Source organism: Marmota flaviventris, chromosome 2 (genome assembly GCF_047511675.1).
Source record: "Marmota flaviventris isolate mMarFla1 chromosome 2, mMarFla1.hap1, whole genome shotgun sequence".
Classification (NCBI taxonomy): Eukaryota; Metazoa; Chordata; class Mammalia; order Rodentia; family Sciuridae; genus Marmota; species Marmota flaviventris.
This window is the reverse complement of record NC_092499.1, coordinates 203,144,615-203,167,395: the sequence shown is the minus strand read 5'-3', so window position 1 is coordinate 203,167,395 and position 22,781 is coordinate 203,144,615. Positions and strand designations below refer to the sequence as shown.

Below are 22,781 nucleotides of genomic sequence, written 5' to 3'. Positions count from 1 at the left end.
TCCCTGTGGTTGCTGGAGTTTCTGAATCGCTGCACCCCATGAAGAAGTGGACGATGCAATAGCATCATGATCATGGCCACAGACTTACGTCTTTGACGTCTTTGAAATACATCCTCTTGTTCCAGTTTTGGTTTCCTGCCTCTGGCTGCAGCTCTGGCTTTGGCATGGCTGGAGCTTGTCCTAGCATGTGCGGAGCCTTGGGACTGAGACTGGGAACCTGTGGGTCTCCTCACTTTTGGCAGTTCTCAGACACTTTGCCTTCTTTTGCACTCTCAGGTGGTACTGTGGTTTGTTAGTGGTGGGAGAATGTATCTGACCATGTTGTTTGTAGGTGGAAAGTGGAAAGCCCTTTCTAACAGATGAGTTCTTCTATGCAGGGTTAAAACTAGCAGGCTCCTCAGATTTGATCTGAGTCTGACTTTTGTAGGATTTTCTGTTGGATGTTGAAATCAGCAGTACCATTTAACTCAGATTTTAAAATTACTATGTTGTGTTTTTTGGGTGTTTAATTTTTTCCCTCTGGTGCTTGGGATGGAACCCAGGGCCTTGGGCATGTTAGGCAACATGACTTGGATTAAACTGGGCATTTGGGGGATGGCTGAGAACCTCAGTGTATTTTTCAGCAGCACTGACAGCGCTTTTTGTATTTCCATAGATGTACCCTTTGAGCTGTGTTAGAGATACCCAGGGTTTTTCTGACCACTCCTTGGGGTTATTGAGGTCCTGCTGTGCACCAGCCTTCAGGTCGGGTTGGGGACAGAGTGCCAGTGGTCTGTGGGCATGCGGCAGGGGGCATGTAGGGGCCACGGATGTGATGTTCAAAGAGGTGGGAGAGAGCCACCTTGAGGACTGGAAAAGGATAGAGTGTACACAGACTGTAGGGTGTGGAGGGGCATGTGTCTGTCCAAGGCACCTGAGCCAGGGCTCCAGAGAACTGCATCTTACCTGTTTTATGAGTGTGGTCTGCCCATGAGGGCAGGCTGGAGGGGGCAGCTGTGGGGGTGGCATGAGAAGGGATGTGGTCTCCACTGCACCATTCAGAGCTCTTGCTGCAGCCCACAGTCCCTTCCCATGAGTCATACTGGGAGACCCCTCATCCTTTTTGGAGAGCTTGCAGAATCAGTTCCTTCCCTGCCTAGAGCTGTGTGCTCAGGTGCCCCAGAAGGGCCCAGTTTTTCTTGCTTTCCCTGTCTGCTTGTGGCTCTCTGATTTGCTGACACCTCTGTCTTTCCAGCTGCCTGCAGGTCACAAATGATCCATGAGTGTGTGTGTGAAAGATGGGTTTTTTAAAATGTCTTAATTTGCACAAAAGTTGGACAGCGTCACTGCTTTTATGGGACTCAGATCGACTTCTGTTTGAGACAGTTTTGTTTCATTCATGGCTTTATCTCTCTCCTTCCAACCACTGCAAGAAACGAGGCCTCTCTCTCTTAGTGGGAACCCTCTCCTTCACCAGCAGCATTCAGGTGTGCAGGGGTCTCTGTAGAGGTTTGCAACAAGGCACCGCTGCATCTTGGGCTGGGATGGCAGGCGCAGGTCTATGTGCTGAGACAGACCATGCCTCTCGTAGGTCTATCAGATGCATACCTAAAATGAGCTTTGAAGAGAAAGTCTTAGTCTTCATAATCTTGTCCTAGTGCAGCCCTTTTTGAAATTTTTTTTTTTTTGACCGAGCCTTGCTAGGTTGCCCAGCTCGCCTCAGACTTGCAATCCTTCTGCCTCAGCCTCCCGAGCAGGTGGGTGACAAGCATGGCCACTGCTCCAGCCCTGTTTGGATTTTTTTTTTTTTTTTTTTTTTTTTTTTGGTACCAGGGATTGAATCCAGGGTTGCTTAACCACTGAGCTACATCCCAACCCTTTTTTATATTTTATTTAGAGGCAGAGTCTTCGCTGAGTTGCTACTTGCCTCACTAAGTTTCTGAGGCTGGCTTTGAACTTGTGATCCTCCTGCCTCAGTCTCCTGAGTGGGTTTACAGGCATGTGCCACCATTCACTTGAATCTTTTTTTTGTGTGTGTGTGGTGCTAGGGATTGAACCCACGGCCTTGTGCATGCATGGCAAGCACTCTACCAACTGAGCTATATCCCCAGCCCTCCTTTGAATCTAAAGATAGGTTTGTGATGTGCTGTTCTCATCGACCCATTGAGCACTGAAGCCTGAACAGCAGCATGCTTTGATTTAGGAAGTTCAAAATCAGCTTAGGAATTTTGGTAGGAAGCAGAAATTACTCAGCTTCATTTAGAGGTGGAGAATGAACTGACTGAAGAGGTGAACCCTGCAGGTGAGAATGGTACTCGGGTTCATCATCATCCTCTAGCCACGGAATGCTGCCTTCTGTGCTCCAGGGGAGCCTGCCTAGTTGAGTATAGACCAGCATGCTCAACTTCTGAGGTGTTCCTCATGCCTAGACTCCACCTGTGTGGTTGTCACCCATCCAAGGAAGCTGCTGCTCGCCTGAGACCCTGCCGGCTGGTTTGTAAGGGGCATGTGTACCACCCAAGCCTCCTTCCACTCAAACCCCCACCTTTCTAGGTGTAATCTGGTCATTCCCAGCTCGGGGGAGAGGTCCACTCCCTGGCTGACATGCCTATTGACAAAGAAAATGAAGCAGTCATGCAGACTGTGGACATGCATTTTTGAGAGGACAGAGTTCAGGAGAGGAATCAGGATTGGAAGATGCAGAAGGGAGAATTGCTTCGGGAGTGTCTGGCCAGGGCACAGCATGGCACCTGTCCTCCCTCACATTGGCGCCTGGATGGCTGTAGCCATGCTCCCTGTGCTTGCTGTGGGTGTCACTTTGTGTCCTCTGAGCAGCAGCCACTGGCAGGCTGGGGATCTTCCTGAGGACACCTCACAGATCCGGGTGCTGCTAGTCCTGCTGTGGAACTGAGCCCAGTCTCGGCCGATCAGGGAACCTGAAGAGCTTGAGCCCTGGAAGGCCTCTGTCTTCTCCTCTTGGACCCCTCAGACTCCATGCCTGGCTTTGTGTGTGCACACGCGTGTCAGCTTGGGGGCCTGTCTGTCTTTTGGTGATGGAAACTGAGTCCAGTGTGCCATACCTCTGAGCTACATCCCAGGCTTTATTTTTTTCTTTTTTTGAGGCAGGGCCTCACCAAGTTGCCCAGGCTGGCCTAAAACTTGAATCCCCATGCCTGAGCCTCCAAGTCGCTGGGATGACAGGTGTGGTCAACATGCCTGGCTTCTGGGAAGAATTTCTAAAGCTTCCAGCAAGTTCCCATTGGGGTCTGTTTACACTTGAGAAGGCTGTGTCCCTGGTGAGCACCCTAGGTCACTTCAGGGCTCCCAACTCTGTGTGGCCCTTTCACTCCACCAGGACCCTCTAGGGGTCCTTGGGTTTAATATTTCAACCTCCCTGCCTGATTCAGACATGGCGCCAGTGCTCTCCTGGTGTTCATAGCAGTAAGAATTCACAGCGGAGTGGAGTGGCAGGTGGATTTTTCCTATGGAAACCTTATGTAAGAGAAAGTCAAAACGCTGTTGTTTCTCACCTTGGCCAGTAAATAGGTGGCTCTTCCTGACCAGGAAGACTCAGGCAGGCCACCACGTGCTCTGTGTGGTTCATGTGGCCGTTTATGATTTTCCAGCTCTGAAGGGAAACTAAGGAAGTCAGGATATTGAAAACCTCAGGGGCAGCTGGGTAGCACGGTGCACACCTGCCATCCCCACTACTCAGGAGGAGAAGCCAGATTGAGCAATTTAGCAAGACCCTGTCTAAAAATAAAATAAAAAGGGCTGGGGATTCAGTTCAGTGGTGGGGATTCAGTTCAGTAGTGAGGCACCCCTGGTTAATCCCCAGTGCCCAAAGCCAAAACCAAAACAAAGCAAAACACCAAACAGAAATTCCTCCACAGTTACTAAACATGCAGATGCCCTTGTCTGAAGCAAATGAAACATTTTAGGTGAAAGTCACTCTTTGCACTTTAAATGTTTCTGTTTAACATCATGTTGTTAAAAATGTGTGTGGGGGCGGGGGATGCGGCTCAGTGGTAGAGTGCTCACGTTGCGCGTGTGCGGCCCTGGGTTCGATTCTCAGCACCACATAAAAATAAATAAATAAAGTAAAGGTAAAAAAAAAATTTAAAGTGTGTCTGTATGTCATCCATTGTCACTCTTGCCTTTGGTGGTACTTGGGTGGATAGGTGACAGGAGAGTTCATTCCCCATTGCTGGCTGTCATGTAGGAAATGTTTGTGTTATTCTATTGCTTTGCTTGAAGACTGGCTCTTTATGCTCAGGTGTCTTGAATTTTTCGGAAACCATCAGAGGTGCTCTGTCTGCAGGGCAGAAAAACCTGAACTCCTTGACTGTCCCACTAAGCAGCTGAACAGAGGGGTTTTCCATGTCGGGTTCATGTAGACTTTTCCGGTTCTTTCTCTTGTGTGCTGGTGGGTGAGACAAGGAGGCACTTCCAACATCCGCTGTGGTCAAGGCCCTTTTCACAGATGCCCAGGCTTTGGAGGAAGTAACCCTTTGGGAGGTGGTCCTGCCAGATCCTTTGCTTCTTCTCTTGGTCTGGCGTCTTGATCTCTATTGCTGTTTTTTAAGATCTGTTTAGCATTGTGGAAATTGCCAGAGATCCTGGGAAAGGGAGAGTAGTGGGAGGTTCCAAAATCTCTGCTCTGTGTGGCTTTGCGAGGCTGTGTCCAGTGACAGTTTTTTTGGGTGGAGCAGAGTCACAATGCTCACCATCACCTGTGCATGGCCTGCAGGTGCCCTAGAAGTGGGGCCAGGGCTGAGAAACATGCCTTCACTTGGGTGAGGGCTGTGGCCCAGCACAGGGCCTGCCCCCGTGTCCGTGGGCTCCGTGCAGCTGATGGTGAGCTCCTTCTTTATTCAAGCAGGTTTCTCTGCTTCCCAAGGAAGGCACTGTGAGCACTGCGCTTGATGCCTCCTTGGGCCTGTGAGGCAGCGTAGGAAACTGCAAGCTGGCCAGAGGCCATCTGTTGCTTGTGCAGTGCAGGCTGTGTCTCGGGTCTGGGGCAGCCTCAGTCCACCTTCGCCTGCAGAGCTACCCCCAGAGCAGCCGGCCAGTGTTGCATGCATTGCTTCTCAAGCAGGTGACGCACTGCACATCTGTCCGATGCAGCCCATCTGGAAGGGCTCTGACTCTGGGCATCCTGCACTTGGAGTGACTTTGCCACATGTTTCCTGTGTGACTTTGCATAGCACACACCTCCCTTCAGGTGAAGGTGGCCTGTGGAGAGCCTCATAAGACTCACCTTTAAAGCAGGACACAGTAGCACATGCCTGTAATTATAGCCACTGGGAGGCTGAGGCAGGAGGCTCTCAAGTTCTAGGCAAGACTCAACAACTCAGTGAGGTCCTGTCTCAAAACAAAAGTAAAAAATGGCTGTAGGGGACTGGGCTATAGCTCAGCTGTAGAGTGTTCGCCTAGCACGCGGGAGGCCCTGGTTTCTATCCTCAGCACCACGTAAAGTAAATAAATAAAAATAAAGGTATTGTGCTCATCTACAACAAAAATGTATTTTTTTTTTAAAAATTAAAAGGGCTAGGGATGTGGCTCTGTGGTAGAACCCCTGGATTCAGGCCCCAGTACCCTTAAGAACTTCTGAATCAGAATGTGGTGGTGGACTGTGGCCCAGGGTGAAAACCACTAGCGTCCCATGTCAGGTGGCCTTTCCTGCTGTGCTGTGGGGCAACTGGGGTGCTGCAGGCTGCTGTTCATGTGCTTCCTGTGGCTGCCAGAACCGAGGGTCCTGGGATGGTGGCTGAAGATGGCAGAGATTTACCTGGTGTCGGTGAGCTTCCTCCCTCCCGAGGCTCTGGGGAGGACCCTCCCTGCCCCTTCCAGCTTCAGGCCTTGGTGTGCCTGGCTGGTGGTCACATCTCCCAGTCTGCCCTGTCCTCTCCTGTGGGTATCCATGCTCCCCTTTCCTAGGGGTGGCAGTCATGGTGGGTTAAGTAGGGCTCATCTGAACTCGATCACATCTGCAGAGACCTGGATTCCAAGTGCGGTCACATTGGACGGTGTGGGGTTCAGGCTCCCACAGACCCGCCTCACTGACACATTTCCATAGACGTCACTCAGGCTCTGCCTGGGAAGGCTTCTCTGGGTGTCATGAGCTGTTCCTTCTCAGGGTACCATGGCCCTGACAGAGCTGTTCTTTACAGCAGAGGTGCAGGTGACCACCATATTAAGTAGTATGTCCCTTGGCAGGCAGGGTTCCTGGCGACCTGGCAGCCAGCAAATCGGTAAGCATCCTGGTGGGGGCAGCAGTGATGCGGAGACTGCGGTCTCAGCCTGCAGGGGGCTGTAGAGGCTGGAGGCAGGGAGGGCCGGGCCTCCCACATTCAGTGGGGGTGAGGAGAGAAGAGCCAGGTGTCTGGTCTGGCTTGGAGTATCTGTCAACGCCCCTTCTGCCTCCCTGTCTAAAGCAGGACTGTGTCCCCTCCTCCCAGCACCCCACTTGCATGGCTAATTGCCCTTGTGCCCTTCCTTCTCTCTGTGGGTTGGACCCAGAACCTTGTCTGTTTCTCTCCCTGGCCCTGGATAGCAGGTGAGACCAGTGCCCTTCATTTTTTTGGTACCCAGGGTGCTTAACTACATGTCCTATCTCGAGCATGTTTTTATTTTTTATTTTGAGACATGGTCTCCTTAGGTTGCTTAGGGCTTCACTAAGTTGCTGAAGCTGGCTTTGAACTTGGGATCCTCCTGCTTCAGCCTCCCGAGTTACTGGGATCACAGTTGTCCACCTCTATGCCTGGCCAATCTCAGAGCTCAGTAGTGCCTGACAGGTGGCCATGACCAGCCCAGAGCCCCGCCCTGGTAACTGGAGATGCCTGTCAACCCAGGCAGGTGGGGTCTCAGGCCTGCAGGACATGCATGGGCTCCCACCTACCCACCTCCTGTCTGTAGCACCCCGAGGTTTCCCACTCTATGTGTCTTGTCTGTGGCTTTGGAACAGAGAGGGGGGCTCCCAGAAATGCTTCACTAGGCGTGAATTGTCGGTGGTAGCCTGCCGGAGCTGCCCACAGCCCCACTGAGGAATTTCCTTCTGCTTTCAGAAGTATGAGCACTGGGCTTTGGCTGCTTCTCTGTGAGGGGTGAAGAAGAAAGCAGGTCTTTCCCTTGTCCTCTGGGGAGACCCCCACGGCAGTTCCCACCTCTAGGTAAAACCCACCGGTCCATGGCAGTTATCTCTTCTAGGTGAGACCCCCTTGGCAGTTCCCAGGTCTAGGTGAGACCCCCCCATGGCAGTTCCCAGTTCTAGGTCAGACCCCCCCATGGCAGTTCCCAGTTCTAGGTCAGACCCCCCCATGGCAGTTCCCAGTTCTAGGTGAGGCCCCCCCCTTGGTAGTTCCCAGTTCTAGGTGAGACCCCCCCCTTGGTAGTTCCCAGTTCTAGGTCAGACCCCCCCCCATGGCAGTTTCTAGTTCTAGGTGAGACCCCCCCCTTGGAAGTTCCCAGTTCTAGGTCAGACCCCCCCTTGGCAGTTCCCAGTTCTAGGTCAGACCCCCCCTTGGCAGTTCCCAGTTCTAGGTCAGACCCCCCCTTGGCAGTTCCCAGTTCTAGGTGAGACCCCCCCATGGCAGTTCCCAGTTCTAGGTGAGACCCCCCCTTGGCAGTTCCCAGTTCTAGGTGAGACTCCCCCTTGGTAGTTCCCAGTTCTAGGTGAGACCCCCCCTTGGCAGTTCCCAGTTCTAGGTGAGGCCCCCCTTGGTAGTTCCCAGTTCTAGGTGAGACCCCCCTTGGCAGTTCCCAGTTCTAGGTCAGACCCCCCATGGCAGTTCCCAGTTCTAGGTGAGACCCCCCCCATGGCAGTTCCCAGTTCTAGGTGAGACCCCCCCTTGGCAGTTCCCAGTTCTAGGTGAGACTCCCCCTTGGTAGTTCCCAGTTCTAGGTGAGACCCCCCCTTGGCAGTTCCCAGTTCTAGGTGAGGCCCCCCTTGGTAGTTCCCAGTTCTAGGTGAGACCCCCCTTGGCAGTTCCCAGTTCTAGGTCAGACCCCCCATGGCAGTTCCCAGTTCTAGGTGAGACCCCCCTTGGTAGTTCCCAGTTCTAGGTCAGACCCCCCCATGGCAGTTCCCAGTTCTAGGTCAGACCCCCCCATGGCAGTTCCCAGTTCTAGGTGAGACCCCCCATGGCCATTCCCAGGTCTAGGTGAGACCCCCCCATGGCAGTTCCCAGTTCTAGGTGAGACCCCCCTTGGCAGTTCCCAGTTCTAGGTGAGACCCCCCCTTGGTAGTTCCCAGTTATAGGTGAGACCCCCCCTTGGCAGTTCCCAGTTCTAGGTGAGACCCCCCCTTGGTAGTTCCCAGTTCTAGGTGAGGCCCCCACTGTCAGAGCAGTCCCAAGCTCTGGAGAGCCTGAAGTTCCTGTCGGCCCTCCTTTACTGGGGTCCTGACACCTGGGAGGTGGCTTGGTCTTCAGGTTAGAAGGTGTATGAGAGCAAGCACCTGGACTCTATTGGGTTCCCAGCCTCTGCTCCTGACAGGAGTGTGGATGGGTGCAGTTTTCCTCCTAGCTGCTGGATCTGACTTTCTGGTGGGATGTCCCACTGGAAGACCACCACTGGCCTGTGTGGAAAGGGCTTGGAGCAGGTCTCCTAAGTTTTTTGGTGGGCCCTCCTCTTCTCTTGCCTATCAACTTCTGAGCATCCAGGTGACAAGCTCAGGGCTCCTGTGCTTGGGTTTTCTGTTTTCCGCTTGTTGAGGCTTGGGGCTTTCGTAGCCTCACTGTTACACATAGCATGCCTGGGATGAGTTGACCTTTTGGGTGGCTTCCTGGGGGTAAAGCCCAGGAGTAGAGCTGGTGGGTCAGAGACGGACTACATTGGGAGCCTTGTTCCTGCTGCAGGCTGTGTAGCAGGACCGGGCATGGGTCTGGGTACACCACCAGCTTTGGGTACTTAGGATTTGATGTTGCTCTTTGCTACCTTCATAAATTCAGATGTTGTGGTACTCTCAGAGTCTAGGACATGGCACTTGGTCTCTTTAGGCCCTGCCCAGAGCCCTTTAAAGTCATAACATTAAGTTAAACCAAAGCTGGACACAGGGGCATACATGTGTCATCCCAGCTCCTCAGCAAGGCTGAGGAAGGAGGATTGCAAGTTCCAGACCAGCCTGGGCAATTTAGCAAAGTTCAACATAAAATAAAAGGGCTAGGATGTAGCTTAGTGGTAGAGTGCTCCAGGGGTCAGTCCCCAGCGCTCATCACTGCACACAAGGTTGAGCGCAGCTGCCAGTGCCAGGATTCATGTTGACCTTAAAAGAATAGAGAGGACATGGGGCTGGGCTTGTGTCTCAGTGGCACAGCGCTCACCTAGCACGTGCGAGACGCTGGATTTGATCCTCAGCACCACATAAAAATAAATAAATAAAATAAAGGTATTGTGTCCAACTACAACTAAAAAATATATATAAAAAAAAGAATAGAGAGGACAAGGGGCTTGCTCGGCACCCCTTGACTGAGGCTACGCAATGTGCCCCTCAGCCCCAGGTGCCCCAAGATGCCCTCAGTTGCTCTCTGTGTCCCCAGGTGTCCCTGGTGGCACCCCCATACCCCATCTGGACCTTGAGGCCAAGCAGTGGGTGAAGTTGCTGAGGGAGTGGCCTCTGCTAGGGGCCTGCTGGGGGGCTGTGCTGCTCCTTCTTTTTTTAAATATATGTTTTTTAGTTTTAGGTGAACACGAGATTTTTTTATTTTTATGTGGTGCTGAGGCCCGAACCCAGTGCCTCTTGCATGCCGGTGAGCACTCCACCACTGAGCCCCAGCCCTGCGCTGCTCCTTTGACTGTGACTCTGGGTCTACACCACAGACACATGTGCTGAGCCTACAACCTGGCCCTGAAGGGAGGCAGCTAAGCAGTGGCCGTTCCCCAGGGCTGGGGCTTGCACAGGTGGGCGAGGGCTGTTCCGCTGAGCTGCACCCTGCCCCGGGCTCAGGTGCACTACCCAGGTCACCCTGGTGCCCCCACTGCTCACCACCCTGAGGAGTGCCATTGGTGGGTCCTCTGCCTTCCTCCTGAGCTGTGGAGTTGTCTTGTTTCCTAACATTCTTCCTTTCTTGTGTGTGTGTATGATGCTGGAGATGGAGTTCAGGGGTGATCTACCACTGAGCTGTACCCCCGTCCTTTGTATTGTGTATTTTGAGACAGGGCCTCACTGTGTTGCCGAGGCTGGCCTGGGACTTGGGTCCTCCTGCCTCAGCCTTTGCAGTAGCTGGAATCACAGGTGTGGCCCTGCAGAAAAGGGTAGTGTTTACAAAGTCACTGCTGCTTATGCCTGGCCTCCTAGGGTGCGTTGCCACAGGACCAGACAGGCTCTTCCAGCGGGAGTTTCTTCTTGACGGGTCCTGGCAGCCAGCTCTCAGGCCGAAGTGTCGAGGGGCAGCCCTCCTGAGGGCTGCAGGCCAGGCCCCTCAACTGTGGCTGTCTTCATGCAGCCTTTCTGTGCATCTGTGCCCACATTCCCCCTTTGCATATGGACCCCTGCCTGCCTCACCCCACTCAGTTGGGAGAGGCCTGGATTCCTTTCTGGAGCCACAGTGCAGGCCCTGCACCCTCCACCCTGCTCCAGCCCAGCATGAGGGAGGGTCCTGCTCCACCTGGTGGGGCCCAGGGCACGCTGTAAGCTTCCCTGTGCCACACGGTCTTCCATCGCCTCATGCTGTTCACCTCCAGCTCTTGACCTAGGACCAAGGACCTTGCCATCTTGTTTTATTTCTATCAGCACTTTAAAAAGGATGTTTTGAGATATTCTTGGGTTAAAAATGCACAGTTTTGGTATTGCAGGTTTAATGTGACGAAGGCATGGTAGTTTTTTTACCTGATTGTGTACATGGAACCTGTGTGGTATTGAGGTGTGGTCCCTGGGCTGAGAGGCCCCAGCTTCAGTAGCAGGGCAGGGCAGCTCAGGCAGCACTGGACAGCAGGTGTGCTGCTAGTTTAAGGACAGAGTGGTTGGGGCACCCAGGAGGGCTTCCTGGAGGAGGCAGGGCCAATGTCTGGAGGGGTCTCCGTGCTGCCTCTGATAGGGCTGAGCTGCCCTTCAAACTCTGTGACCCGAGGGTGAAAGTCAACTTTAGGAGCCAGGTTCAAGGCCAGGAGCACCTCGGAGCCCAGGCAGTAAGAGCTTCCCTTTTCCTGGGCCAACTTCCCAGCAGCTGAAGCAACAAAGCTGAGCATTCTGGAGCCCTGCCCGCAGTGGACACACCAGGCACAGGGCCTGAGCCTGGTCACTGGCTAACCCTGAGGAGGATTTTCTGGGCCAGTGCCCTGGGCTGATCCTTTTCTGTCTTCTTCACCTGAGGGCCTGGACCTGGGCCACTTGCCCACGAGGCAGAGCCCGAGTCAGGATGTGAGGGTCCTGGGCAGTGGCTGCCCGTGTGGGCAGGTTCCCCTCATAGTAATGGCCTCCTTTAGGGTCCCTAGCTGTTGAGGCCAGTAGCACACTTGCTGGCCAGTGCACCGCTTGTGGCATGGGCTGCGGCTTGAGCCTCACTCCTGTCCTGTGGCTCCTCATCCTTGGATGTCCCAGTCATTGAATGCTGGCCAGCTGGTGCTCTCTGCTTCCTGTTGCTCTCCTGCCACCGCTTCCTGAGCAGCCCAGGCTCAGGGCTGGAGGCAGCCCTCGCGCTCATGCTGGGAGCTGCCAGTTTTGCTAGCTGTCCTCCTGGCTGAGCCGTGTGGATTGGGCTTCTCTGCACTGAAAGGCCAGGCTGGCCCTTAGCACTCGGACTTGGTGGACTGCCTGGGTGCCCGTCTTTCTCCATCATGGAGTCAGTGCAAACATGCTCAGGAATGCCCAGGGTCACTTCTGCCTCACATTCTTGGTTGGTGGGGAGTCAGAGGCTGCAGTCAGGCCTGGAGGCCGCCCATGTCAGAGCCGAGGCTCCGTGGGGTGCCGTGAGACCACCTGTGCCCTGCAGCACAGGTGCGGCCCCTGCCTCTCCCTGTCCTCCACAGCACCTTCATGCTGCCTGGGCCCCTGCCGCTCACTGGCCTCAACTGGAGTCTGCCTGTAGGTGGTGGTGTCAGAGTTGGCCCCAGCCCCACTGCGGCAGGCCTGGGTGCCCCCTCTGGCTGTGGGCCCTGGTGGAGTGAAGGTTAGGCTGAGCCCCGGGACTGGGCTGGCTCCCCGTCTCACCCCTGGGCTGGTGTCTGTTAATGATATTGGAGTACGTCATTTAAAACAATCTGAACCCAGGGCCTTGTACCCCCAGGCCAGCACCCTGCCACTCAGCCACATCCCTACCCCTAAGGATGCTGCATGCAGTCATGAGCGGAGGCCATGTGGTGCCTGTGAATCGTACCTTATGCCGTAATGTGGCAATGCACACGCATCTCCGTCTTGAGCTTTCCAGAACAGCACAAACTGTGAGCACCCAGGAAGTGCCTTGAGAACTGAGTCCTGCCCAGCTGCCGGGTGTGCCGGGGAGCTGCTGGGTGAACGGGGCATAGCCTCCCTGCTTTTCCTCCTGTGGACAGCCTGCTGGGGTCTGCTGAGCCCTGTAGACCAGGAGGACATGTCCAGGGCTGCGGCACAGTCAGCCAACAGGAACCCTGCGTTTTCCCTCCCCCTCCTCCTCCTCTCCTCCCCATCCTCTCCCCCTCCTCCCCTTCCTCCTCTCCCTCCCCCTCCCCCTCCTCCCCTCCCTCCCCCTCCCCTCCCCCTCCTCCCCCCTCCCCCTCCTCCTCCTCCTCCCCCTCCTCCCCATCCTCTCCCCCTCCCCCTCCTCCCCCTCCTCTCCTTCCTTCTCTCCCTCCCCCTCCCCCTCCTCCCCCCCTCCTCCTCTTCCTCCTCCTCCCCCCTTTCCTCCTCCTCCTTTCTTCTTCCTTCTTTCTTCTTCTTCCTCCTTCCTCTTCCTCCTCCTCCTCCTCCTCTTCCTCAGGGTCTGGCTAAGTTGCCCACCTACAACTAAAAAATAAGTTAAAAAAAACAATGAGGCTGGGCATGTGGCTTAGCGGTAGTGTGCTCGCCTGGCATGCACGGGGCTCTGGGTTCGATCCTCAGCATCACATGAAAATAAAATAAAGATGTTGTGTCCATTGAAAACTAAAAAATAAATATTAAAAGATTCTCTCTCTCTCTCTCTCTCTCTCTCTCTCTCTCTCTCTCTCTCTCTCTCTCTCTCTCTCTCGAGACTGGGTGTGGTGGCCCTGTAATCCCAGGGACTCCAGGGAGAGTGAGACAGGAGGATTGCAAATTCAAGGTCAGCCTCAGTTATTTAGTAAGACCCTGCCTCAAAATAAAATAAAAAAGGCTTGAAATGTGGCTTAATGATAAAATGCCCTTGGTTCAATCCCCAAGACCAAAAACAACTCCAAAGCAAAGGAACAAAAAACAATCACTCCAAGAAGAATGGACTTTTTCCTGAATGTGTGTGGTGACCAGACCCAGGGAGGAGTTGGCCTTGAGGCCTGGCCAGCAGGGGGTGCCTGAGGCCATAGCTCCTTGTCCCCTGGTCTGGGCTCTGAGTGTGAGATGCAGTTTGGGTGGGACAGACCTGTATGGAGGTTAGAACAAATCACCTTCCTGGTGGAGCTGCTTAGGGCCCAAGGGAAAGAGCGCCCCCATCCTACATCTGCATCAATATTCTGAGCACGCAACTCTGCAAAAAGTCCCTGCTAAGCAGTCTTCAGGCACAGTGGTCATGGTTGTCATCTTGGAGTCTTGGGAGGCCAATGCAGGAAGATTCTCAAAATAAAAATAAAGTGGGCTGGGGGTCTGGCTCATTGGTAGAGCACTCTGAGTTCAATCCTCAGTCCTGGACAAAAGAAAAAAGAAAAGGAGAGGGATGTTATTCTTGCAGGAAATCAAATAATGCAGCTGCGACTCCTGGGTCTGAAGCGAGGCACTGACGTTTCCGTGTGCACGGCATGGCTCGCGGAGCTGTGGTCCATCCCTCCACGTCACTGAGCCTGAGCACACGGAGCCACCGGCTTCGGCCTCCTGAGTCGCTGGGGTTACAAGTGTGCCCCCGTGGCCGCCCACAGTCGGGGTCGTTTAGCCTAGTTGGCCCATCTACTCACTGAAGGGTGGCCTTATTAATTCTGGGGCACGTTGGTTCCTGTGTGGGGATTCTTTTCGGCACCCATGTCCATCATGAGCCTGGAAACGGGCCTGAGATGTCCTGCTGGCTAGGGCCGGCGCCCGCTTGCTGCCGGCTGCCCTCCGTGGTGGGGTGCATGCCTCCTGCTCACCTGTGCTCCAGGTGTGTGGGCGGCTCCGCTGGCCGTGCGCATCCCCTCTGTATGCGGGGCTTTTCGTGGCCACTGTGCTGGCTGCTGGCCTGCACTGTTGCCTGCCACAGTCCCTGTCCGCCTGGGCTGCACGGGTAACTCTTCTGTCTTGCCCCACAGAGTGCGTAGAAGAGGCAACACCACGACTTGCCAATGAACGACCGAAAGGAAGATATGGAAATCGCGTCCCACTACCGGCAGCTGCTTCGCGAGCTCGACGAGCAGAGGCAGCACGGCGTCCTGTGCGACGTGTGCGTCGTGGTGGAAGGCAAGGTCTTCAAGGCCCACAAGAACGTGCTGCTGGGCAGCAGCCGCTACTTCAAGACGCTCTACTGTCAGGTGCAGAAGACGTCTGACCAAGCCACCGTCACCCACCTGGACATCGTCACTGCCCAGGGCTTCAAGGCCATCATTGACTTCATGTACTCGGCCCACCTGGCCCTCACCAGCAGGAACGTCATCGAGGTGATGTCTGCCGCCAGCTTCCTGCAGATGACGGACATTGTGCAGGCCTGCCATGACTTCATCAAGGCTGCCCTGGACATCAGCATCAAGTCGGACGCTGCCGACGAGCTCGCAGAGTTTGAGATCGGCGCCCCGGCCGGCAGCAGCACAGAGGCGCTGATCTCTGCTGTGATGGCTGGCAGGAGCATCTCTCCGTGGCTGGCGCGGCGCACAAGCCCCGCCAACTCTTCCGGAGACTCAGCCATTGCCAGCTGTCACGAGGGGGGCAGCACCTATGGGAAGGAGGACCAGGAGCCCAAGGCCGAGGGCCCCGACGACGTGTCCTCGCAGTCCTTGTGGCCTGGAGACGTGGGCTACGGGTCTCTGCGCATCAAGGAGGAACAGATATCGCCTCCTCACTATGGAGGGCGCGAGCTGCCTTCGGCCAAGGACAGCACGATGCCGAGCTCTGCCTCAGAGCCAGGAGCCGGCGACGGCTGGCAGCCCACGGGCCGCAGGAAGAACCGGAAGAACAAAGAGACGGTGCGGCACATCACGCAGCAGGTGGAGGAAGGCAGTGGGGCCGGCTCCCCCTCGCCCGCCTTCCTCCCCACGCCCGGGTGGCCCTTCGGCAGCCGGGACTCAAGTAAGCGTTTCCTTTGCCACATCGGGTCCACGCCCAGTGCCCGGCGTCCGTGGCCTCATGGCTGTGGGTGGAGTGGCGTGATCGCTGGTGCATGCTGGGGGCTTTCTGCGGTCTCCTCCTCTCATCGGGAGTCGGGGTTCCCACGGGAACATAAGTGACGGGGCTCAGGCTGGGGCGACTGGTGTCTGGGAGCCCCTGCCAGTCCGTTCCCATCGCACTACACCAGTGGCCACCTGGGGCAGGGCTCCTCCAAGGCCAGGGGACCAGCTGAGGGGTCTGTAGGTGGAACAGTGGGGAGGGTCCTGGGGGAGCTCTTCAGCCCCGTGTGGGGTGTGGGTCCAGCTGCTTCCTCTTGTATATGGTGACTGAAGGGGTCATTCAAGGGGTCACTCGCCTGTCACCAGAGTGTCTGTGGGACCCAGGCTGTCCCCTCAGCTGCTGCAGCAGTGCTGTGGCCCTGGGCCTGCCGCAGGATGCAGGATCCGTATTTGCTAAGTGTGGTTCCCCGCCAGGCTAATAGGGGCTGCTGCATGCTGGGGGCCCATGACCCGCACAGGCCCTCTGCCCTGCTTTCCAGGGCCCTGAAGCCATGCATGGGAGCTGGGCTTCAGCCTGCAGGCAGTGTGCTGTCCATCTCCCAGAATGGAAGACGGTGCGCTCCGTGTTCATGCTGGGGCTGCTCCTGGTGCGGAGCACCCAGCAATAGCCTCTGCCTGTGCTGCATGTCCTCTGAGCGGCAGGTGGGGCTCCAACTGTCCTTCCTCCCAGGCCCAGGCCAGAAGGGCACTGATCAGAGCAGAGGTGGCCATTGCTCACTCAGGGAGGCTGCCAGGATGGTTAGAATGCACCCTGGGTACATGTGAGTGGACAGAGGTGTTCATGGGGCAGACACCATAGGGCCCAAAGCCTGCCAAGGTGCAGCCGATGCCAGGCGAGCTTGTGTGCGGGCGGGAGGGCTGGCTGGGTGGGTGGACACTGGGCCCTAAGCTCCTCCTCTCCTTGACGGAAGCCTCGGGAGCTGGGAGTGCTGTGGAGGGTTCCTGAGGCCAGGTCTCCACACTGGCTGGCTCAGTGCAGTAAAACGTACATAGCATGAACCTTACAGGGTGACCACTTTGTTCTTTTTTGGCATTGAGGATTGAACTCAGGGGCGTTTAACCACTGTGCCACATCCCCAGCCTTTTTATCTTTTATTTAGAGACAGGGTCTTGCTGAGTTGCTTAGGGCCTTGCTAAGTTGCTGAGGCTGGCCTTGAACTCACGATCCTCCTGCCTCAACCTCTGGAGCTGCTGGGATTACAGGCTGGCACCAGTGTGCCCAGGGACATCATAACTACTTTTAAGTGCACAATTCACTGGCGGGTCACGCTGTTGTGCCATGTCGTTGCTCTACATCCAGAACTTATTTCACTGGGTGCTGGGGTGGAGCCCAGGTGCCTGCTGGGCCGATGCTGTGCCCTGAGTCCTCTCCCCCCAGTTCTGTAGCACTTTTTCATCATCCCAAACAGAATTCTGTCCACCACACAGGACCTGCCGTGGGCCCTGCCAGAATCCACCAGCTGTGGAATGCTGTTGTTCACTGCGCACTCTCTGTTCCCAGCCTTCACACTGAGCCTCCAAGGCAGGGCCCAGCTCACCACGTTCAGCTGAAGTTGATTTAATTCAGGGTTTCCCTTTTCTGTGGGGATGTCCTGAGCACAGTGGATGTAGAGCAAGTCCCTGGCTTCCACCCAAGATGCCAGTGTCACCTGTCCCCCAGGTGTGACAGTGCAAGGATTACCTGACATGGACAAATGTCCTGAGAAGGTCCTCCACCACTGGTGCTGAGCTGAATAGAATCAGGTGAGAGTCACTCATGTCCCTGCTGTGCCTATGGGGAGGTACCCACAAGAGCAGACACGTCAATGACTCACTTCTGCTCCCAGCTTTGTTTTACAATCGTCTACAGCTCTGACAAAGCCCCTGGAGAGTGACTAGCCTCCATGGGCACGGTCTGACATGCACAGATGCACCAAGGCCCCCGTGTGTGGTGAGTCACCTGCAGGTGACAGTTCTGGGGGCCTTTGTGTCACAGAGCTGTCAGCGGGTTAGGAAGCAGCACGCCCCTCACGCCTGCTGGCTGGACGTCTCCACAGTTGGGGAGCAGGTGTTTCCAGATTCCAACAAGTGACTGCGGCTGTGTACTTTCCTTTGCGTCTTCAACCCTTAGGTTTCCAAGGCAACCATGAACTGCTCCTGCCAGCATTTTCCCAGTGCTGAGGCGTGGGCGTGAGATGTGGGCCTGGGCTCGGGCATGGGACCTAGTGGCCAGTCGTTCCCGAGCTTCTGGCCTCTGCTCTGGCCCCCAGCCTGGGATTCAGAGGTGTGAGTCGTAGTCCCTTAGGGAGGTCAGCTCATTTTCATTGAAGGTTTATTGTATCCTAGGGAGGATTCTCCCCTCTCCCTCCTCTTAGAGGAAGGAGAAAGGCTCTTTCCTAAGGAAACGTGTTGGGTGGTTACTGCAAGTCATCTGGGCATCGGCCAGATCTTGGACGCCCAGCCCTCCCGCCAGCTCACTCACCTTTTCTGCTCTGTGTCCCCTTGGCTCGTGGTGCCCCAGGACCCGTTGGCCATTAGGAGCAGTTCTCCCAAGTACAGGTCCCATGTGTTCTGACCTAGCTGCTCTGAAGACAGAGTATTCCACTGTCCCCCTGTGAGAGCGTCTGGGACAGCACCGGGCAGGACAGAGCCGCCATGCAGCCCTGGCACAGTCTGGCCAGGCCTGCCCTGCTGGCGTCAGCTTCCTGGGGCTCTGCCTCACTGCCCCGTCTGCAGAGGACAGCGACTTCAGTGGTGGCTGGTGAGGCCTTGGGCGGTGGAGAGGAAGCTGCTGATTCAGGAATGGCGGAGGAGCAGCCCAGGGCCCCGTCCAGGGTTTTGCAAGAGTGAGGTCCTGTAAGCTGAGAGCTGTGGCACACACCTGTCACCCCAGGAGCCTGAGGGACGAGGCAGGAGGCTCCCAAGTTTCAGGACAGCTTGGGCAACTTAGCAAGACCCTGTGTCAAAATAAAATAAAAGCCTACGATGTAGCTCAGTGGCAAAGTGCCCTTGGGTTCCATCCCCAGTACTGAAAAAATAAATAAAGCCTTGAGGTTTTGTGTGTTTTTTGTTTGTTTGATTGGTTTTTTGGTACTAGGGATTGAACCCGGGGTACTTACCCGCTGAGCCAAATCCCCAGTCCTTTTTTGTATTTTGTTTAGAGACAGGGCCTCGCTAAGTTGCTGAGGCTGGCTTTGAACTCGCGATCCTCCTGCCTCAGCTGTCGGAGCTGCTGGGATTGAGCCTTTAGCTTTATTCTAGCTAGAGCACAGTTGTGGTTTTGTAGAACCCATGTCTGTGCTGAACTTCAGTGATGTTCAGTAATGTTGGAACTCATTGCATCAGGACTTTCATGACCACACTGGGACCACAGAACACCCAGTTGGTAGATGGGTCCCTGGAGGCTCCCGTGTCACCCTTGTCATGGCAGCCTCCAATCCTGCTTGGGGTGGGGAGTGGGCAGCGCCAGCTCCCAGGACCTGGCTCCTCTTGGCCTCAGCCCGTCCCAGCCTCCTTAGTTTCCCTTCCAAGCTCTCTTCAGCCTCTTGGTGCTCCTTGCTGGAGATGAAGTGAGAGAAGCCAGGGGCATCAGAACCTGACCAGATCACACAGGTGCAGACTGACCGACTTCCGGAAGCTGTGGGCCTGTGCGTCTGTCTCTGTGTTGCATTGGGTGCAGGCTTCGCGAAGCAGCTGTAGACAGGAAGGGCTCACCTGAGCCAGGTGCAGCCTGCAGGGCCCCGTCAGGCTGGAGGGCTCACCTGAGCTGGCTCCACCTCTGCCATCTAGGTGAGGGTGCACTCATGGTGCCGAACAGAGGGCAGGAAGGTGAAAGCAGGAGCCAGATGCTCGTGGGGCTCAACGGGCCTCTGCTTCACAGGGGAGCAGGCAGGTCGCTGCTCGTGCCAACTGAGCTGAAGGTCCAGTGGACTCTGGCCTCTCATCTGGGGTGGGTGCTGAGCTGGGCCTCAGGACCTCCACGCTGGCTGTTCTGACTGAGCCACCGGGACTTCTGCTGCTGACCTGCTCCTTCAGGCTGAGCTCACGGGCAAGGGCCTGTCTTTGCCACTGGCCTTTCTAGGAAACCTGATCCATAAAAGGGTGAGTCCTGAGGGGTCTTGTGGGCATCAGCTCAGCTTACTAGTGGCCTGTCTGCTCAGCAGGGCACCTGGCGGAGCTGGGAGGATGCCTGGTCCCCATGCAGAGGCAGATCAGCCTGGGCTGAGGAGGGGCCAGGCGGGCCTGCTCTAGGACACCACCTCGCTCTGGCCTGCGGACAGTGGGAGGCACAAGGGTTAGGAAAGTCGCCCTTTGCTGAGCAGCACTTTGTGGTGGTGGCTTTTGTGATACTGGGGACTGAACCCAGGGCCTCCTGCATGCTAGGGGAGTGCTCTACCACTGAGCCACCTCCCCAGCCCCTTTGACTTTTTATTTTAGGACAGGGTCTTACTAGTTGCCCAGGCTGGTCTTGCATTGCAGTCCTCCTGCCTCTGCCTCCCGAGTAGGTGGGGTCACAGGGGTGTGGGTTACTCCCAGCACATTTGAGAGCTCTTGTCACTGCTTTCTTAGAAAATGTTTGAGGGTGAGAAGAGCACAAGTTCAAGGCCAGCCTCAGTCAAAGCAAGGCGCTAAGCAACTCAGTGAGACCCCGTCTCTAAGTAAAATATAAAATAGGGCTAGGGATGTGACTCAGTGGGTAAGCACCCCTGGGTTCAATCCCTAGTACCAAAAAAAAACTGTTTGGGGGGTGCACAGCGGGTACGTGCAGCCAGTGTTGAGCACCCTAGCAAGTACTGTTTTCACACAGGTGGACAGAGATGCATGTCACTCAGAAATGTCTTTGAGGCCCCTCAGAGTAAGCATGCATACTTTTTTTTTTAATATTTATTTTTTAGTTTTAGGTCAACACAATATCTTTATTTTATTTTTGTGTGGTGCTGAGGATCGAACCCAGTATCTCATGCATGGTAGGCAAGCGCTCTATCTCTGAGCCACAACCCCACCCCCATGTTTTTTTTTAAGTATTTATTTTTTGGTTGTAGTTAGACACAATACCTTTATTTTATTTATTTATTTTTATGTGGCGCTGAGGATTGAACTCAGAGCCTCACATGTGCTAGGCAAGTGCTCTACCACTAAGCCACAATCCCAACCCAAGTATGCATACTTAAATATATGTTAAGATTTTTTTAAAAAAAGAAGTTTGAGGACTGGGTGTGGTTCGGTGGTAGACTGTGTGCTTAGCATGTGTGAGGCCCAGAGTTTGATCTTCAGCCTGCAAAATTTAAAAAAAGGTCTTGGAAACAAATGTGCCATAATGTGCCAGAGAAGTCCAAACCGCCAACATGACCAGCACCCCACAGGTGCTCATGCCCACAAGACCTGTCCTTGTGTGGCCTTTGTCCTGACAGGGGCACTTGGTTGAGTTTGGATTTTCCAGCCAGAGGCCAGCTGTCCTCCTAGTCCCAGGCTTGCCCTCTCCCACTGAGCCTGCTCCTTCCTGGAGCACCAAGGACAGGTCTTGGTGCACCTGCCACCTGCAGGTCTTGGGAGCCCAAGGCGACCTTCACAAGCTCCAGGGAGCAGCCCGGCCAGGCCCCCCAGCTTGGCCATGGCCACACCCTCCTGCCTCTGCTCCCATCCTCACTCCTTCTCTGCTTCACTCCTTCTCCCCACCTCCTCCTGATTTTTCTTACCTGCGGGGTCTTGTCCACGTAAGGTGATGGTGTCGCAGGCTCCGGGGACTTGGATGTGAATCCTTAGCACACGGTGTGTTCACCAGCAGGTGTGCTTCGTGGGAAAATGATCTCTCACTGTTTGAGATGTGATATGATCAATTGCAGATCCATGTGTACCAGTTGAAGATTTTTTTGTCTTTACCTCGAATATTGTACTGGGAAAATATTCACAGTCAGAGAAACTTGAGGAAAGGGAGCAGAGCGTACCGCTTCTGGGTTCCTGGGCGCATTCTGTTTTACTGTTTTTCTTTATTGAATATCCATCCACATACCCCAGTCCACCTCATTTTCAGGGCTTTCTGAAAGGTGGGCAGCATGCACTTCAGGTTTATCTGTGTCAGAGTCCAGTTTGCATTTGTTGGTGAATTTCATGCACAGGAATGTGCCAGTCTCAAATTCATGTTTAGGAAGTTTGTGCAGACATGGAGCCCAACCCCACTGAGGGGGAGAGGTCCTGCCTGGAAGCCTGTGGGATGGTGGCCGGTGTGTCTGGGGTGGGCTTCGTCTTTGGGACAGGTCCCTGTGTGTGCCAGTGAGTGTGGCTGCCTGGGCTGCGTCTGCCTCCGGCTGGGTGCCCATGCTGCTGTCTAAGCACCCTGCCTTTCCTTCTTCAGTCTCAGGGTGACTAACATCAGAAGTGTCTTGGCTTTTTCTTTCTGCCTGTCTTTGGTGCTAGGGATTGAACCCAGGGCCTCTCTACCACTGAGCCACATCCCAGCCCTTCTTATTGCTTTTATTTTGAGCCAGGGTCTCCCTAAATTGCCCAGACTGGCCACAAACCTGGGACTTGCCTACCTCAGCCTCCTGGGCTGCGGGAGCCCAGGCCTGCACCACCCCTGTAGTTTGATGGGTTCTGACAAAGGCGTGTAGTCCGGCAGAGGGTGGGTGACCCCAGGTTCCCTCGGTCCTCGGGCTGTGAGCAGTGTCCTGACCAGCCTGGAGCCACCGAGAGGAGTGTCCCAGGGCTTTCCCTTGGGTCTGGCTTTGTGTTTCTCTCCCACATTGAGGTGCGGGTGCAGAGGAGCCCCGCGGGCCTTGGAGCAGGCCACATGATGCTGTGCCTCGCCGGCACTGGCAGCCCCTCTCGCCGGCCAATCTACAGGCCAGGTGGGGTCTCTAGCTCTGCCTCTTCTCACTCGCTATGTTCAGCTCTGTGTGTCCAGCTGCCATCCAGCCACACTGTGAGCAGGACCCTGAGTGGCCCTCGCACCCCTGCAGCCTGGTCTCTGTGTCAGTAGTCCCTTGTCTTCAAGGCTGCTCGCTGTCTGTGTGTCAAGGAAGCACAGGATCCCGGCCAGCCGAGTTCTGTGGCCTGGCTGTGGTGCTGCTGGCTCTTGGTCGCCTGTGGGTGGCCTCCATCTGGTTTTGGCTGTAGTGGAGGAGGCTGCAGGGAGCCTACTTGTCTTTGGACACCTGGTTTGGCTCCTCGTCAGTGAACACGGAGGAGTGGGGTTGTTAGGCCCTGGCCAGGGTGTGCTCCTCCCAAGAAGCGGCCAGCAGCCTCCTGCTGTTGCGTGTTGCATGTCCACCAGCAGCGTGCAGCTCCTTGGGTTCCATTGGCACCTTTGGATTTTGTCCCCTCGGGGGAAGAAGCGTGGGTCTCTTCAGGGTTTCCATTTCCTTGGTGGCTGAGTGTGTCAGTCAGTTTTCTGT

The 22,781-nt window shown here is 55.3% G+C and overlaps 1 protein-coding gene across 2 annotated transcripts in view; it reads left to right on the top strand.

The window, feature by feature from the left end:
• Zbtb46 (zinc finger and BTB domain containing 46) overlaps positions 1-22,781 on the top strand; it is a 52,703-nt gene that overhangs the window by 3,602 nt on the left and 26,320 nt on the right. For both annotated transcript variants that reach the window (XM_071609086.1, XM_027954200.2), the window contains exon 2: positions 14,344-15,313. In XM_071609086.1, the coding sequence (XP_071465187.1) occupies positions 14,377-15,313 (937 nt within the window). In that variant the 5' untranslated portion in view covers positions 14,344-14,376. The remainder of the gene's footprint in view (positions 1-14,343; positions 15,314-22,781) is intronic.